The sequence below is a fragment of the Zootoca vivipara genome, chromosome 1 (assembly GCF_963506605.1).
Source record: "Zootoca vivipara chromosome 1, rZooViv1.1, whole genome shotgun sequence".
In the NCBI taxonomy this organism is placed as follows: domain Eukaryota; kingdom Metazoa; phylum Chordata; class Lepidosauria; order Squamata; family Lacertidae; genus Zootoca; species Zootoca vivipara.
Window position 1 is genome coordinate 19,190,812 of NC_083276.1, and position 16,585 is coordinate 19,207,396.

The window sequence follows — 16,585 nt, forward strand, 5'->3', positions numbered from 1 at the left end:
GCCCCCCCCTTGCTATGCCACTGCCTATACAATTGGTCCTGCCCTGTGATGGTTTAATTCACAAGCTCCAGAGTGATGATGGTTTGTTCCAGGCAGCAGTAGAACCTATGCCGCTTGGCATATGCTAAGGTTATCCTGGAAAGTGGAGTCATTTAATGCACAGCAACATGGCATTTTATTCCTGGGAAGTGGCTCTTTGTGGAGAGAGTTATGCACCTCCCCAGTTCCCCCAGATATTTGAAGGGGACAGAACTCTGTTTAGATTTTCCTTGCAAAGCAAAAAGCCCCGGGATTCCCAAATGCATGCTGCATAATGTCAGAGCCCTAGTAAGCCCCACTGAGTTCAATGGGACTTATCCTAGATAAGTGTGCATAGGATTGCAACCTCCATCTCCAAAAACAGCGAGGAGATCAGGCTGAGGTTGGTGCAAAACCAGTTAAATTTATGCTTGCATTCTTGCATACCCAGCTTATATTTTCAGGTGTTGTATCTGGCAAGAACAATGTATTCAATTAAACTGTCTTCTAATAATTTCATATCTAGTTAAACTGGCTGAAAAACAATCCTCTCTATGATTTAAATTGTCTGCTGCTATTTTACATGGAGCAGCATTCACCAGTCACACAGGTAGAGACTTCATAGTGCAATTTATCTTCATGGACGTACTGCTATAGAATTACTTCTCCTCCAAAAGCCTGGTGCCTTAATAAAAGCTGTCCCTCTGGTGGATAAAATGTTTTATTGATAGTACAAGAGTGATCAACTGAATTTCCTTCATTTTCTGATTTGTTTTTGGGAACCTTTTCCACCCACCTTCCCAAACATTTTCCCCCTTCTTTATATAAATTTGAGGGATTACTTCCAATTGAAGAGTTACAGTGTCCTTATTAAAGGCACCAATTACCTGCTCGTGTCATATCTTCCAAGTTTGGGCACAAATCACACTATTAATATTCTGCACCAATTTCACATAATAAATGGCCTTTCTTTGATATTTCTCAGCAGGATAGTTTTCCATTACCACATTGGATTTATTTATGGATATTCTCAAAAATCTGCATAAACACACAATGAATACCCAACTACAGAAGTTACAAACACAGAGACATGCTGGTCTAGATTCCTGACTCCAATAACCAGGGACTAAGTCCTATTGAACTTACTTTTGAGTAAACATGGTTAGGATTGCTTTAAAGCATTCCTACAGAAACCCTACTTCATTTGCATAATCACAGCAAATGTGATTTTAAATTTTAATGTAATGTAATTTTCTTTTCTTTTTTTCCAACATTCTTGAGAAAATCTTCATGCTCTGTTCCATCTTGTTCCCAATGCACTCCTTCCCATTCTTCTTTGCTTCTAACTGTATTCATTTATTTTTGGGGGGTATATCAGTCACCTTTACATATTTAAAATGTTTGCTCAAAATGTTTCACAGTAAGTAAATAAATATAAAATTCTAAAGAGTATCAACAATTACATTTTTAGGCATACACTTAAAATTTTAGGTGTCTACCTAAAAAAATTTATACTTTTAAAAGGGTAATGATACACCAGCAGATAATGATGACTGTGTTGGCAGATGGATGACCCCAAATGCTTCAAAACAAATTTTTAAAAATCCTTCCAGTAGCACCTTAGAGACCAACTAAGTTTGTTATTGGTATGAGCATTCGGGTGCATGCACACTTCTTCAGATACACTGAAACAGAAGTCACCAGACCCTTATACCTGTGCAAGTTTCTTGGTGAGGTTGATGGACTTCCATTTCATGTGGCTCAATGTGGTGCCTTCCATAGTTTTAGTTACAGGTAGGTAGCCGTGTTGGTCTGCCGTAGTCACAAAATAAAAAAATCCCTTCCTTCTGAAGTGTGCATAGAAGAAGGAGCAAGCTTGGACTAGATGACCCTTGGGTCCCTTCCACCTCTACAATTCTATGATTCTGTGAAGGGCACCTGGGGCACCACAGGTAAGCAGGTAAGCAAATCCTGCTCCACACTTTTGAATCATGTGTTGCAGACTCAGTTAAACGCCGAAAGATTACATTTTGAAAAAAGAATTGCACCCCAGTAATTCCATTCCACAAGTGTTTTCTCTGTCTCCTCTCCACCCAAAAAGCAACAAATAAATTAACATTCAGCGTGAAAATCACCAAGAGCCACTTCTAAGGTTTCAGTTTTAAGCTCCTTGCATGTCACTACTGATCTGCAGAACAAACTGGAAAGTTGAGCATGTGTGATGAATCCAGAATCAAAGTAAAATGCAGACCTGCTTCTAGAACCTAGCAGTAACATGCGGACCTTAATATTATGTGTTGGTGTAAGGGAAACTCAAGTTATTTCAGGATTCCTGTTTCTCTATAGTACTCGAATTAGATTTTGCACATTAGCCATTGTAGCGAGGGACTCATAAGCTTTCCCCAAATCCAGAAAAGTTGGTCACTTACCCATCATTAAAAAAGAGGAGATGCATCTCTCAAAAAGAGTTCAGACAAGTGGCTCGGATTTGCATACTTATTTGCATTGGCTAAAGTTGCATAAAAATGCAATTACCATAGTGCAAATAGAACAATGCATCACACCACAGTATGGAGGACCAGCTGAGATGTGTGCTTGCTTAAGCCTCTTGTCTTTCTTGGGTAGTTCTCTGGCTGTAGGTTGGCTCTCATGATTGTACCGTACTATTAAAATAGGAGTCATGTGTGGCAGACCTATTCTCCCAGGGAGTCTCTGGATTTTAATTTACTGATCTCCAAACTTCTGGATTGACATGCAAGGAGAGATGTAGCACTTGGGGACAGTCAAAATCTCATAGCAGAAGGCAGATTTTTCTCCCTTTTGATGAAAACATCACATACCACCCCAAAATTGTTCTTCACTATGAACCTCACCCCTCCAAAAAAAACCCATCAACATTGCTGTACTGCTTACACTTGCATCCCTCATACTGGTGTAAATGACCCTTCTAACTTAGAACTTTCCCTTAGTTTTTACTATATGAAAAATATACAAATTATTAAAATACGAGCTTCTGTTGAAGTGTCTTTGTGTCTCTGGACCTGTAATTAATGGTAAACTTTTGCAGTTGGAAAAGATTGCTAAATAATGCATTTAGAGAGCTTAAAAAACTGAGATATCTGTTATTGACCTAGTTTGCTTGCTGTAATTACACAGTAAGGAAAGATTTACGTGAGCAAAAATAATGTTATTAAAGTGACTCTGTTTAGAAGAGAAAAACAGGAATTATGCCCCAAGCTTAATGACTGCTGCCATGACAATGAAGGAACCCAACTTGACAAAACCTTTACTCACATGAATTGTTTTTAGTCACATGTTAGCTTCACCTCACTTTTCACTGGATTGAGTGCCGTAAGTCAGAATTTGCTTCAACGTTCAGTTCTAACCACAGGAAATGCTTAAAACTATCCTATCCAGGGTTTGCGCCACACAATGTTAGAATCGGTCCTTTAGTGTGGTGGTTCCTATCCTTTACAACTTCCTCAGACACCTTTTCTATTGGGCTTTCGGTTCTGTTGAAGACATGCCTTTTCAGCAAGTCCTTCATGGGAAGCAATTCATAAATGAAACAAACAAACAAACAAACAAACAAACAAGAACTGTAATAATGATTTTCTCAAATGTGGTTCATTTATGATCTTTGAAGGTCCTTTGAAGGTCAGATGGAAGGCTATTATTGAAAGAGCTTTTTCTGTGGTGGCCCCTAAACGTTTGAACTCACACCCTAGGCGTGTTCGCCTGACACCATCTTTATTCTTTCTAAAGGGCCAGGCAAAGTCTGCCCTGTTCTCTCATGGAATTATCGGTACTGTACCTCCCTCTTCTCAAATCCTCTTCAGAGGGAATGGTATTTCGTGGTATTTAAGATCCTTCACTGAGCTCACTTGGATGTCACAGAAAACATAGTGAATGGTTTACTGTGTATGCACCATCATATGAATGGGGAAGGAATTCAATTCGCTTTTTAAAGTGAACCTGCCTGATTCACATTTCCTGAAAGAAAAAAAATATGTGAACCACAAAGCAGCTATCCTTTGAAATTTGCACTGCTCTGATGGTTCTCCAGCCGAAAAGTGTGTACAAAATGGGGGGAAGCATATGTATCTATGAGTGAAGTTAACATACAAAAAATGCATTGTGCAATTAGGCAAAAGTATTTGCAAAAATATGTATAGTAAGCAGGATTGAATAGAAGAATGTGTATAATTAGGGGGTTGACTGTACTACAAGCAGCTATATCCCCCCCCCCCATCTCGGTTTAGGACTAAGGGCCAAGCACATTCACTATTTGATCACTTCAGGAACTGGTAGTGCCTTGTGCATGCGAATGGACCGTCTCAGATGGAACTTCAGTATCACCTCTCCCAACCATGTTTTTTCAATGTTGCACAAACACCAGATTCCTTGAGAACCACAGCATGCCCTCTTTCTTGGAATACTGTGTACAGTTCTGGCTGTCTCACCAAATAGGGTGAAACAGTAGAGCTGGAGAAAGTTCAGAAACGGGCATCCAACGTGACCAAAGGGTTGGAGCAAATGTCCTATGAGGAAAGGTGAAAACATTTGGAGCTTCTTAGTTTCAAGGAAAAGTGAGTAAGAGGGAGCATGATAGTGGTGTATAATGTTGGGCATGGTATAGAAAAAGTAGATAAGTAGTTTTCTCCCGTCTACACTAGGAATTGGGGTCATCCAATGGAGCTGAATATTGGAAGATTCAGGAAAAGACAAAAGGAGACCTCTCTTCACACAGTGATTATTATTATTATTATTATTATTATTATTATTATTATTATTATTATTATTAAAGGTAAAGGGACCCCTGACCATTAGGTCCAGTCGTGACTGACTCTGGGGTTGCGGCGCTCATCTCGCTTTATTGGCTGAAGGAGCTGGCGTACAGCTTCCAGGTCATGTGGCCAGCATGACAAAGCCGCTTCTGGCGAACTAGAGCAGTGCACGGAAATGCCGTTTACCTTCCCGATGTAGCGGTACCTATTTATCTACTTGCACTTTGACGCACTTTCGAACTGCTAGGTTGGCAGGAGCTGGGACCAAGCAATGGGAGTTCTCCCCGTTGCGGGGATTCGAACTGCTGACCTTCTGATCGGCAAGCCCTAGGCTCTGTGGTTTAACCCACAGCGCCACCCGCGTATAATGATAACAACAACAATAATAATAGTTAAACTATGGAATTCACTCCTGCCTGCTATAATAATGGCCACCGACTTTAAAGGGGTTTCAACAAATTCATAACAGATAAGACTATCAGTAGCTACTAGCCAGGATGACTATGTTCACTCTGCACTGTTGGGGTCAATATGTCTCTGAATATCAAGGGAATCAGTGTGGGGAGAGCACTGTTGACCTCATGTTCCGCTTGCATAGGCGTCCAGTTGGTGACTGCGAGAACAGGATGCTGAAAAAGAAGATCTAGCAGATATACTGCCTCCCCGGACTTTCGCTGCAAAACCTTCTGTGCTTAATCCTCGACTGTGAACACCCCATACCTTCAAAGCACATGACTTCCCCCAAGGAATCTTGGGAACTTTTATTAAGGGTGCTGGGAACTGCAGCTCCGTGAGGAGTAAACTACAGTTTCCAGGATTCTTTGATGGAAGCCATGTACTTTAACTCTATGATGTGTTACAGAGCACCCATCACTCCAGCTTTTGCTTGTGTTCTAGGAAGCTGCCTTGTAGCAGATCACCTTATTAGTGCCATTAGACTTCCAGCAGTGGCTCTCCAAGGTCTCTGGGAGAGGCAGAGATCTTTCTCATTATCCATCACCCATTTCTGTAAACTGGAGATGACGGGAATTGAGTTGGGCACCTTCTGCACCCACAAGTATAAATGGCACCTCCCCCAAGTCTAGTTGCTGTACTTTCCCATGTAACCTCCTTTTAATCCATTTGTACTTCTCTTTACACCATTCTGCTCTGTCCCTTATTTCTCCTGCTCTGATAACTTCTGACGCTCTGCCCCAGTCTGCAACCACACCATGTCACCACCTGGGTCACTGTTTGACTTGTACGTTTGAACACTTCCAGATTCTGCAAGGCACAACCAGTCAGAGATGTAGCGTTGGGGGACGGGGGCGGGGACGGGCGTAGCCCCTGGCGCACAATTTCTAGTGAACCAGGTGCACCCATTCAGGGATCCCTGTCCCACCCTGCCTGCCACTGGGGGCCTCTGGCCTTGCCTTGCCACCGTGTCCCTGGCCCCCTTGCTGAATGGCCACCCTGTGTAGGCAGGCAGGCAAGCGGCGCAGAGCAGCCCGACAAACCCTCTGTGGTGTTGGTGCTGAGTGCTGGGCTGGCACAGCCAGTTTTGTTCACCCTCCTGACCCTGCCCCCAGTCCTGCCCAGTACATGTGCATGCATGTGCACATGCCCCAGGTGCCAGCAAAGGACGCAACACCACTGCAACCATTCTCTTACAAAACACCTCGATGCTGTCTTTATTACTCATGCACTGACTGTCCAAACAAAGGAGTTTCACTTCATGTCTTTCTCCCTCACACTGTGATTCCTCAGGACAATACATACATCATGTCTTATCAATATTTCAGATACTCCAACTTTTGCCGGACTTGTCCAGCCAATCAAAAATATATTGATGTTCAGAAATTATAAGAACAAAATGCTACTACAACAGGCATCCATCGGTGTGAATGATATATTTTTACCTCAAGGGAACCTTCAGTTCGATCAAAAAGAAACCTACTTGATTTCAATGAGTCTGAGTTTGTCGTAAGTTTGCTTAAGATTCCAGTCCTAAAGAGGAAAATCCCACTGTTTCTACAATCTGGTGACCCGCTGCCTCCTACACACACCCTATCAGTCCTAAGCGCTGTCATTTGAATGTGCTACTGTGCATAGTTGCTAATGTTAGATTGCTTTTGTAGCTTAGGGGTGTTTTGTTGTTTTAGTGTGTTGTCACTTGCTATACACTCGGTACCTCCAAGCATATGATCATGTAGGGAGAAATATCGCATTTACTAAAAGTTCACAAACGCACTTTGCAGTGATTTCCTCCACAGGAGTGACAGCACAAAGTACTGCTGCAATCGTGGAAATTGCTGCAACGGGGGACCAGTGTACCGATGGCTCACGCAATACTTTCCCCATGCAATTACAGTTGCACATGTAGCCTGCAGTAATTGTGCAGAAAAAGTAGCTGTGGAAATGGTTTCATTGTCATAAAGTTGAGTGGTGACCACCCGCAAAACTTTCTTTACCTGCTTAGTATCTGTAGAATCCAAGTCTAACATAGCAGAAAAGCCAGAGAAGTCTTCTTCTTCTTTATTACCAGTTTGTCTTATGCAAGGATCAGAGATAGTAGAAGGCCACTTTTCAACAGCCAAATTACCTTGGTCATACATTGTAACAAAGCTATCATAGACTACAATCCCATGCATAGGTACTCATGTATACATCCCGCTGAATCAATGGAACTCAGCCACACACAAGTGACACAGGACCAAATCCATAACCTTATATTGCTCTTCAAAATACAATGCAAAGCACAACCTGGCCAATGTTTTCATTTTTAAAAAACAACAACAACAACCATGAAACATTTGAGCCACAAGGATTAAGGACCTAGATGCCTGATTACAAGAATAAGCAAACAACAAGCACTGTTTTACATGCTTTCAAACTGAAACCAGCATTTGCTACGAGAAGAGAAATGGCCTTACCATGCAATGCATCAGGAGGAGAAAATCACCGAGCATGCTGCAGAGATTAAGCTCAGCATGGCATCCAGATTCCCTTTGGAATGCGTGAGGATTGTCCAACCCATCCTTCCCAGCCAAGCGGACAAGTTTTCTCTAGGCTTGAATTCTTCACCAGGAGTCAGAGCTTTCAAGTGCATTGTACTTTCTTCATTGAGAGGTATGTTTCCTCCAGTTACGTTTCAGCTCTGCAATGCCATTTCCAATCAGCCTGGAGAGGTTCTTCATCCCGAGATCTGTGCTGTCATCAGAGACTCCAAAGGAAAGGGAGGAGGACAGAGAGAGAGAGAGAGAGAAAGAGAGAGAGAAAGAAGTATTTTAGTGACGCTCTGGAGTAGCTAACCAAAAAGGAGGAGGGTGCGTCTCCTTTACTCCACTGCAACAAAATTTTGCCCACCCACCCCCCTACAAAGAGGCAATTATTTTCTAATGAACAAACTTTCGCAATTCCCACATAGTGCATATTTTGTAATTGCAGCTCAGTTTTGCACTGCCAACAAATGACTCCCTCTGCTTTAAAAGAAGATTAAAACAAGAAACTCCCCGTTTCTCCTTTCCTAACCTGTGTTAGGTCAAGCGTTAGAAATTCTGCCTTCTCTTTAGAAAGCGGTTGGGATAAGAGAGGCAACAAATTCGCCGGAAAGGGGAAATGCTTCAGCCGAGAGAAAAGGCCGCAGGCTAATTTGCCCGAGTCACTCTAAGGCTGCTTACTCTGAATTCAAAAGAGAGATGACCCAAAGGACTGTGATCCTTAAGAGAGGGAGTGATGGAGATGTGGGAGGGAATATCTAAGGTGACTGAGATTCTGGAGTTGTTTATTTCCTTGATATCTGATGGGAGGGCATTCCACAGGGAGGGCACCACTACCAAGAAGGCCCTCTGCCTGGTTCCCTGTAACCTCACTTCTCGCAGAGAGAGAACCGCCAGAAGGCCCTTGGAGCTGGACTTCAATGTCCAGGCTGAACGATGGGGGTGGAGATGCATACATCTCAGGCATACGTCTTGTTATCGTTGCTTGTTCCTTTCACTTGAAGATGCTGGAAATTTAACATGGGGCACTGACCTACTAACTCACTGCAACATATCACAGCATTGATGCCTTGCCTCTGCCTGCTGTTGCTGCCCACCAACTCAGAAGAGTATTCAATAATGGAGTTTTGCCCAGATTCCCCTCAAACCTACTGGAAAGCTCAGGCACATCCGTGGTTTTCCACGGATCTGAGGGCAATGAAACAATCGCTGAGACGGCTAGAGCGCCGGTGGTGGATAACTCATTCTGAAGCTGACTGGACACGGGTTAGAGCTCAATGTCGAGCCTACCAAGTGGCGGTAGCGACGGCAAAGAAGACTTTCTTCACCGCCTCTATTGCATCTGCAGAAAACAGCAGCAGGAGACTTTTTCAGGTGGTTCGCAGTTTAGTGGAACCACCTGCTCCATCGGTGCCCAGTACGGGCCACATGATCTCCTGCAACGATTTTGCAAAGTTTTTTTGCAGATAAAGTTACTCAGATTCGGGAAGAGGTAGACTCCACTGTGGGAGCAGGGCCGGGGTGGGGAAGTGCTAGAGGTCTGTCTAGTCAAGTTGCATGGGATCAATTCCAATCTGTTACCTCCGAGGATGTTGATGTTGTCTCCTTGATCCTTGCCCATCCTGGCTTATAAAAGCTAGCCGGGAGGGGCTGGGCGATGGGCTTCGCAGGTTGGTGAATGCTTCTCTCTGTGAGGGAGCCTTCCCAGACCCGCTGAAAGAGGCAGTTATTAAATCGCTTCTTAAAAAACCATCCTTAGATGCGGCCAATATGGCCAACTATCACCCAGTCTCAAATCTTCCATTCTTGGGCAAGGTGAATGAGCGAGTGGTTGCTGAACAACTCCAGGCACGCCTGGAAGAAGCGGACCATTTGGATCCCTTCCAGTCGGGATTCAGGCCTCATCATGGGACTGAAACTGCCTTGGTCGCACTGGTTGATGATCTCTGAAGGGCTAGGGACAAAGGTGAGAGATGTTTCCTAGTCCTGCTGGATCTCTCAGTGGCTTTTGACACCATCGATCATAACATTCTTCTGGACCGTCTAGAGGGGTTGGGAGCTGGGGGCACTGTCATGCAGTGGTTCCGCTCCTTCCTCCTGGGCCGTGTTCAGAAAGTGGGGGGTGTTCAGACCCCTGGGCTCTCACTTGTGGGGTGCCTCAGGGTTCTGTCCTCTCCCCCATGCTTTTTAACATTTACATGCAGCTGCTGGGGGTTTGGGCTGGGTGTTCATCAGTATGCGGATGATACCCAACTCTACCTCTCTTTCAAATCAGAACCAGTGAAGACGGTGAAGGTCCTCTGTGAGTGCCTGGAGGCGGTTGGAGGATGGATGGCGGCTAACAGATTGAGGTTGAATCCTGTCAAGACAGAAGTACTGTTTGTGGGGGACAGGAGGTGGGCAGGCGTGGAGGACTCCCTGGTCCTGAATGGAGTAACTGTGCCCCTGAAGGACCAGGTGTGCAGCCTGGGAGTAATTTTGGACTCACAGCTGTCCATGGAGGCACAGGTCAATTCTGTGTCCAGGGCAGCTGTCTATCAGCTCCATCTGGTACGCAGGCTGAGACCCTACCTGCCTGCAGACTGTCTTGCCAGAGTGGTGCATGCTCTAGTTATCTCCCGCTTGGACTACTGCAATGCGCTCTATGTGGGGCTACCTTTGAAAGTGACCTGGAAACTATAACACCGGTCTTGAAAGATCTACATTAGCTCCCAGTACGTTTCTGAGCACAATTCAAAGTGTTGGTGCTCAGAAAAATCTGATCTTTAAAGCCCTAAATGGCCTCGGTCCAGTATATCTGAAGGAGCATCTCCACCAGGGCCGGCCCTAAGGCAAGGCTGGGTGGCGCAATGCGCCAGGGTGCCGAGCCGCCAGGGGGCGCAACGCTGCTGTGCCCGCAGCAGCCGTGCTGCGCGCTGCACTCGCCAGACAGCTGTGCTAGGAAACGGGGGCGCCGGAGGGATCTTTGCACCACGGCGCAAGGGCGCCAGATATGCTTAAGACGGCTCTGATCTCTACCCCCATCGTTCTGCCCGGACACTGAGGTCCAGCACCGAGGGCCTTCTGGCGGTTCCCTCGTTGCAGGGAACCAGGCAGAGGGTCTTCTCAGTGGTGGCCCCTGCCCCGTGGAACGCCCTCCCATCAGATGTCAGAGAGAAAAACAACTACTAGATTTTTAGAAGACACCTGAAGGCAGCCCTGTTTAGGGAGGGTTTTAATGTTTAATAGATTACTGTATTTTATTTTCTGTTGGAAGCTGCCCAGAGTGGCTGGGGAAACCCCGCCAGATGGGCGGGGTATAAATAAATTATTATTAGTAGTAGTAGTAGTATATTTTGCTAGAAGCTGTACTGCCTGGTTGGCGCTGACAAGTGGCTGGTTCCTCTCACTGGCAGTTTCTCCATTTGTGGAATGCCCTCCCTATTCTTTTGTTTGTTTGTTTGCTTGCTTGTTTGTTTGTTTAATTCATGGAGAAAAGGCTATCAGTCTCTTGATATCAGTTTTTGCGAATCACAAGTAGGGAAAGTGCAGTTGCATTCACATGCTGCTTGCAAGTTTATGTTCACGTATCTAACAATATGCATTCATTAAGTTGCAAATGGAGTAATTGGCAGTGTGAATGTGAGGCTCCTGCTCAGGTAAAACAGTTGAATAATTTGGAAGGCAGCTAAAATAATTCTGACTAAAATTTAGCCAAATTACATGGTTTGGCTCCTTTGCCACCACTGCATTGCAGCCAATGGAAGTTTACTTTCCAAATTCAGAAAGCCATATTCAAAGCCCAACCACTGTAAGTATTTCAAGAGGAGTTTGCAGTACAGCATTTCTCTTAGACATTAGCAGCGTTCCATGGAACAGCCTTAAATCATACCATTGGTTTAGTACTGTTAACTTTGATGGACAGGGGCTCTCCAGAAGCTCAGGTAGAGAAACCCTTCAGTGCCCAGTTGCTAGGGATGGAAGCCATCAGTTCATTTTTGGACCTTGTCACTGTCACATGCATTGATTCATAAGTGGCTTCGCTGCTATCTGCTATTTCCACATTAATATGCCAAAAATAACAATAATACAGAAAAAACTGCTGGAAAAATCACATTTAAACATGTACTTTCTCACAAAACAACAATTTATAAACATAGTTTATTTCTAATATTTTCACCAATCTCTACAATTCTATGATTATCTGAAACAGGGGTGGGTCACTGGATCTGGGTGGTAGGCCAGATTCTTATGTCCACATTCACACCCCGCAGGCAAAGTTTGACACCTGATGTCACAATGACATCACATGACCCATTTTTGCCTTTGCAGCGGGGGGGGGGAGTGTGCAGTTCTTTCCACACTCCAACAATAAGCTGATTGTCAGCACTAGGGAAACCGTGTGCACACTCTTCCCAAGAGCCGACAGACAGCTGATTGTCGCTGACAGAGAAGTGTTGTGCAAGGGGCTTTGCAGGCAGTGGTGATCAGCAAAGCCTTTTTCACCCAAGACCTGCTTTTACTTGCCCAACAGCTGGCACCATATATGAATCTCCCAATACTGGTTTTTCCCAAGGTCTTCATTTTTCCAATCTTAAATTTAGTTCTCCACGTTTCTGTGGCATTTGCCAGAAGAAGAAGAAAATCCTCATGAAGATTCATCAGCATTTAAGTGCAAAATTCTCCTAATAAACACATTATTGTATGTACTTTTAACTAATAATTAACTAGCACGTTTCTGCAAGAAATTTCCCATGATATAATGCATTTTTGTATATTGCTTTCACTAACATATGTATTCTTCTGCACACACACACACACACACACACACCCCAATATATACATTTGGTACATATTGTTTGACTGGAGAACTGCATTGCAAAATTCAGAGAAGTGTGAATTCCAAAGGATAGTGACAGTTCACTCTGCGTGTTGTTTCAAGAAATGTTAATTAGGAATTTCCCCATTAAAACACAAACAAAAACTAATTTCGCCTCCATCGCTACTCCCCCATCTGTCACCTCAAAGTAAGGTTAAGTGCAACAAAACTCTACATCACACCCATGAGAACACCACCAAAACTTCACATACACACACATGCATATGCACAAACGATAATATTCATATGCAATTATTTTTCATTGATTGGTGGAGAATGAATAAGAAAAAGATATAGTCAGAGTGCTGAGAGTTGTTAGGAGACCCCTGTTTCCTGTCCAGAGCTACAATTCTCAGAGCGATGTATCAATTCCTCTTCCTCGCAGAGAACTCTAGGAACTGTAACTTTCTGAAGGGGCTGGTGGTCTGCATAGCAGTGAATATCAGCTGATTATTTGGTCTTATGAAGTGCCATGCATGGGTCAACTCACCTCAGAAACGTAGAATCAGAAAAGATCTAGAACCAAAGAGACCAAGGGGATGGTGTGACTCGCCTATGAACATAGCTGCCAAGTACCCCGTTTCCCCCGGGAAACACCTGTATTTTCTTACCGTTTCCTGCAGGTGTCCTGAATGGCAAAATACCCCGTATTCCCCCGGATTACGGAGCTCCTGCCGGCAGCCATGTTCTTCTGGTGCTGCACCGGCACCGGATGTCGCTTCTACGCACTTCCGGACATGCGTGGAGGCGACTTCCAATGCCACTGGGCCCATTTCCAAAATGTCTGCAGTGCCAGAAGTCGGATATGCGTAGAAGTGACTTCTGGCGCTGCAGGACATTTTGGAAATGGCCACAGCGGCATCGGAAGTCGCCTCCGCACATGTCCGGAAGTGCGTAGAAGTGACTTCCAGTGCCGCAGCGCTGCTGATCCCAGATTTTTCAATCCGGAACTTGGCACCTATGCCTATGAAGAAAAATTGCAGTGTTTGGGACTTAAGAGGTGACATGATAGAAGTTTATAAAATTACGTGTGGCATAAAAAAAGGAAAAAGAGAAAAACTTTTCTCCCTCTCTCACAACACCAGAAATCACAGACACCCAATGAACCTGAAAATTGGAAGAGTCGGAACAGATAAATTATTTCTTTGCACAGTGCATAGTTAAACTATGGAACCGACTCCCACAGGAAGCAATGGTGGCCACCAACTTAGATGGCTTTCAAGGAGGATTAGATTAATTCATGGAGAGGGCTATTGATGGCTCCTTGTCATGATGGCTATTCTCTGCCTCCACATTGGAGGCAGCAATGCTTCTAGATACCAGTTGTTGGAAACCACAGGAAAGGAGACCACTCTTGTGCGCAAATCCTGCTTGTAGGTTTCCCAGAGACATCTGATTGGCCCCAGTGAGAATAGATGCTGGACTTAATGGCTTGATCCAGCAGGCTCTTCTTATGGTCTTATGATCAATGATCAGCTGATTACAAGATAACTACATGAAGACATAGCTTTTCTCGGAAAGCCCTTTTCAGGAGAAATGATAGCTGCCAGTCAGCAGCCCTCAAGAAGAACAAAAAAGAATTTGCCTCCATTCCTGGAATTTCCGCCCCCTCTTGGAGAACAATCAGAACATCCGCACCATTTCACAACTCTGTGAATGGGTCAGCAAAATGTGTGTGAGGGGTTGAGTTCATGCTCAGCTTTAGTCCTGGACAGCCCTGGGCAGAGGTGGGGTAGCAGAGTACACTTGCTCTGGGCCTCAGAGGGGTGCTGTTGGACTTACACAATCGTGCCAAGAATGCCCTGTGTCTCCTAGCTGACCGGGGACTCACCCCCTGGTCTCAGATAAGCTCTGCATGGGCATTGGCCTGCGAAGTGTGAAAAGAACACACACAACTATGTTTTAGTCATAGAGTCAGAGAACTGTAGAGTTGGAAGTGACCGTGTGGATCATTCAGTTCAACACCCTGCGATGTAGGAATATGCAGCTGTCGTACACGGAGGCTGGCAGTGCTATTTTTCTAAAACTCATCATGTATGCCTCCCTTGTTGCTTACCTTCCAAGTCCCGGACTGCAGAATCCGGGACCAGCCGCCGTGTGATACCGGAAGTTGCGTCGACGTAACTTCCGGTGTCACTTTGCCCTTCTATGGGCACCAAAAATGGCCGCCGCCGGCTTCGAAAGCCACTTGTACGTATGTCAGGAAGTGCGCCAACGCAACTTTCAGTGTTGCTCCGCCCATCTATGGGCACCCAAAATGGCCGCTGCCGACACCGGAAGTCGCGTCTGTGCACTTCCGGACATGCGTAGATGCGGCTTTTGAAGCCGGCGGCGGCCATTTTTGGTGCCCATAGAAGGGCAAATCGGAAAGAAAAAAATGGCCGCCGGCAGGAGAAAATAACGGAGAAAAACGGGAGACGAAGTGATACGGGGGACCACCGGGAAAAGGTAAGTAAAAACGGGGGTTTCCCAGGGAAAACGGGGTACTTGGCAGCTATGTTGTTGTTTTATAATGACAATGGCGCCTACCTGAGAGGTGCCAGAACTGAGTTCCGGTGAGTTCCGGCTGAAAAAAGCCCTGGGAGCAAAGGGTGTAGGTTGGAAACGGTAGACAAGCTAGCTCTCATGAAAACTTGACTACCACTGTTCAACTTCTCATTCAAATTCTCCTGCCAGAAGGTGACACGGCACGCAGTTTAGAAGCCACTGCCCTAACTAAATTGCACTTCAGTTTAGAAGCCACGTTTTTTGAATGCTGTAGTATAACTCAGTCTTCGCTTTGAAGAAAAATGGATTCAGGAAGTTGGCGAGATAAGACTCCATCAGTCAATATCAGTGTACACCTGAAAACGTGAAGGGAAAAGAAGCACACCCTCAGCATTTAGAGATAGTGGCTGAAACTGCCGTACAGTCTTCGAGCCTCCAGTGCTCAACCGTGTATGTTGTTGTTTAGTCGTTTAGTCGTGTCCGACTCTTCGTGACCCCATGGACCATAGCACGCCAGGCACTCCTGTCTTCCACTGCCTCCCGCAGTTTGGTCAAACTCATGTTCGTAGCTTCGAGAAACTGTCCAACCATCTTGTCCTCTGTCATCCCCTTCTCCTAGTGCCCTCAATCTTTCCCAACATCAGGGTCTTTTCCAAGGATTCTTCTCTCCTCATGAGGTGGCCAAAGTATTGGAGCCTCAGCTTCACAATCTGTCCTTCCAGGGAGCACTCAGGGCTGATTTCCTTAAGAATGGATAGGTTTGATCTTCTAGCAGTCCATGGGACTCTCAAGAGTCTCCTCCAGCACCATAATTCAAAAGCATCAATTCTTCGGCGATCAGCCTTCTTTATGGTCCAGCTCTCACTTCCATACATCACTACTGGGAAAACCATAGCTTTAACTATACGGACCTTTGTCGGCAAGGTGATGTCTCTGCTTTTTAAGATGCTGTCTAGGTTTGTCATTGCTTTTCTCCCAAGAAGCAGGCGTCTTTTAATTTCGTGACTGCTGTCACCATCTGCAGTGATCAAGGAGCCCAAGAAAGTAAAATCTCTCACTGCCTCCATTTCTTCCCCTTCTATTTGCCAGGAGGTGATGGGACCGGTGGCCATGATCTTGGTTTTTTTGATGTTGAGCTTCAGACCATATTTTGCGCTCTCCTCTTTCACCCTCATTAAAAGGTTCTTTAATTCCTCCTCGCTTTCTGCCATCAAGGTTGTGTCATCTGCATATCTGAGGTTGTTGATATTTCTTCCGGCAATCTTAATTCCGGCTTGGGATTCATCTAGTCCAGCCTTTCGCATGATGAATTCTGCATATAAGTTAAATAAGCAGGGAGACAATATACAACCTTGTCGTACTCCTTTCCCAATTTTGAACCAATCAGTTGTTCCATATCCAGTTCTAACTGTAGCTTCTTGTCCCACATAGAGATTTCTCAGGAGACAGATGAGGTG

At 44.9% G+C, this 16,585-nt stretch overlaps 1 protein-coding gene across 1 annotated transcript in view; it reads right to left on the reverse strand.

The window, feature by feature from the left end:
* The window catches only part of TUNAR (TCL1 upstream neural differentiation-associated RNA), a 50,342-nt gene extending 42,354 nt beyond the window's left edge, over positions 1–7,988 (reverse strand). Inside the window, exon 1 of the mRNA XM_060277450.1 lies at positions 7,718–7,988. Coding sequence (XP_060133433.1) covers positions 7,718–7,753 — 36 coding nt within the window. The 5' untranslated portion in view covers positions 7,754–7,988. The remainder of the gene's footprint in view (positions 1–7,717) is intronic.
* Positions 7,989–16,585: the final 8,597 nt, after the last annotated feature.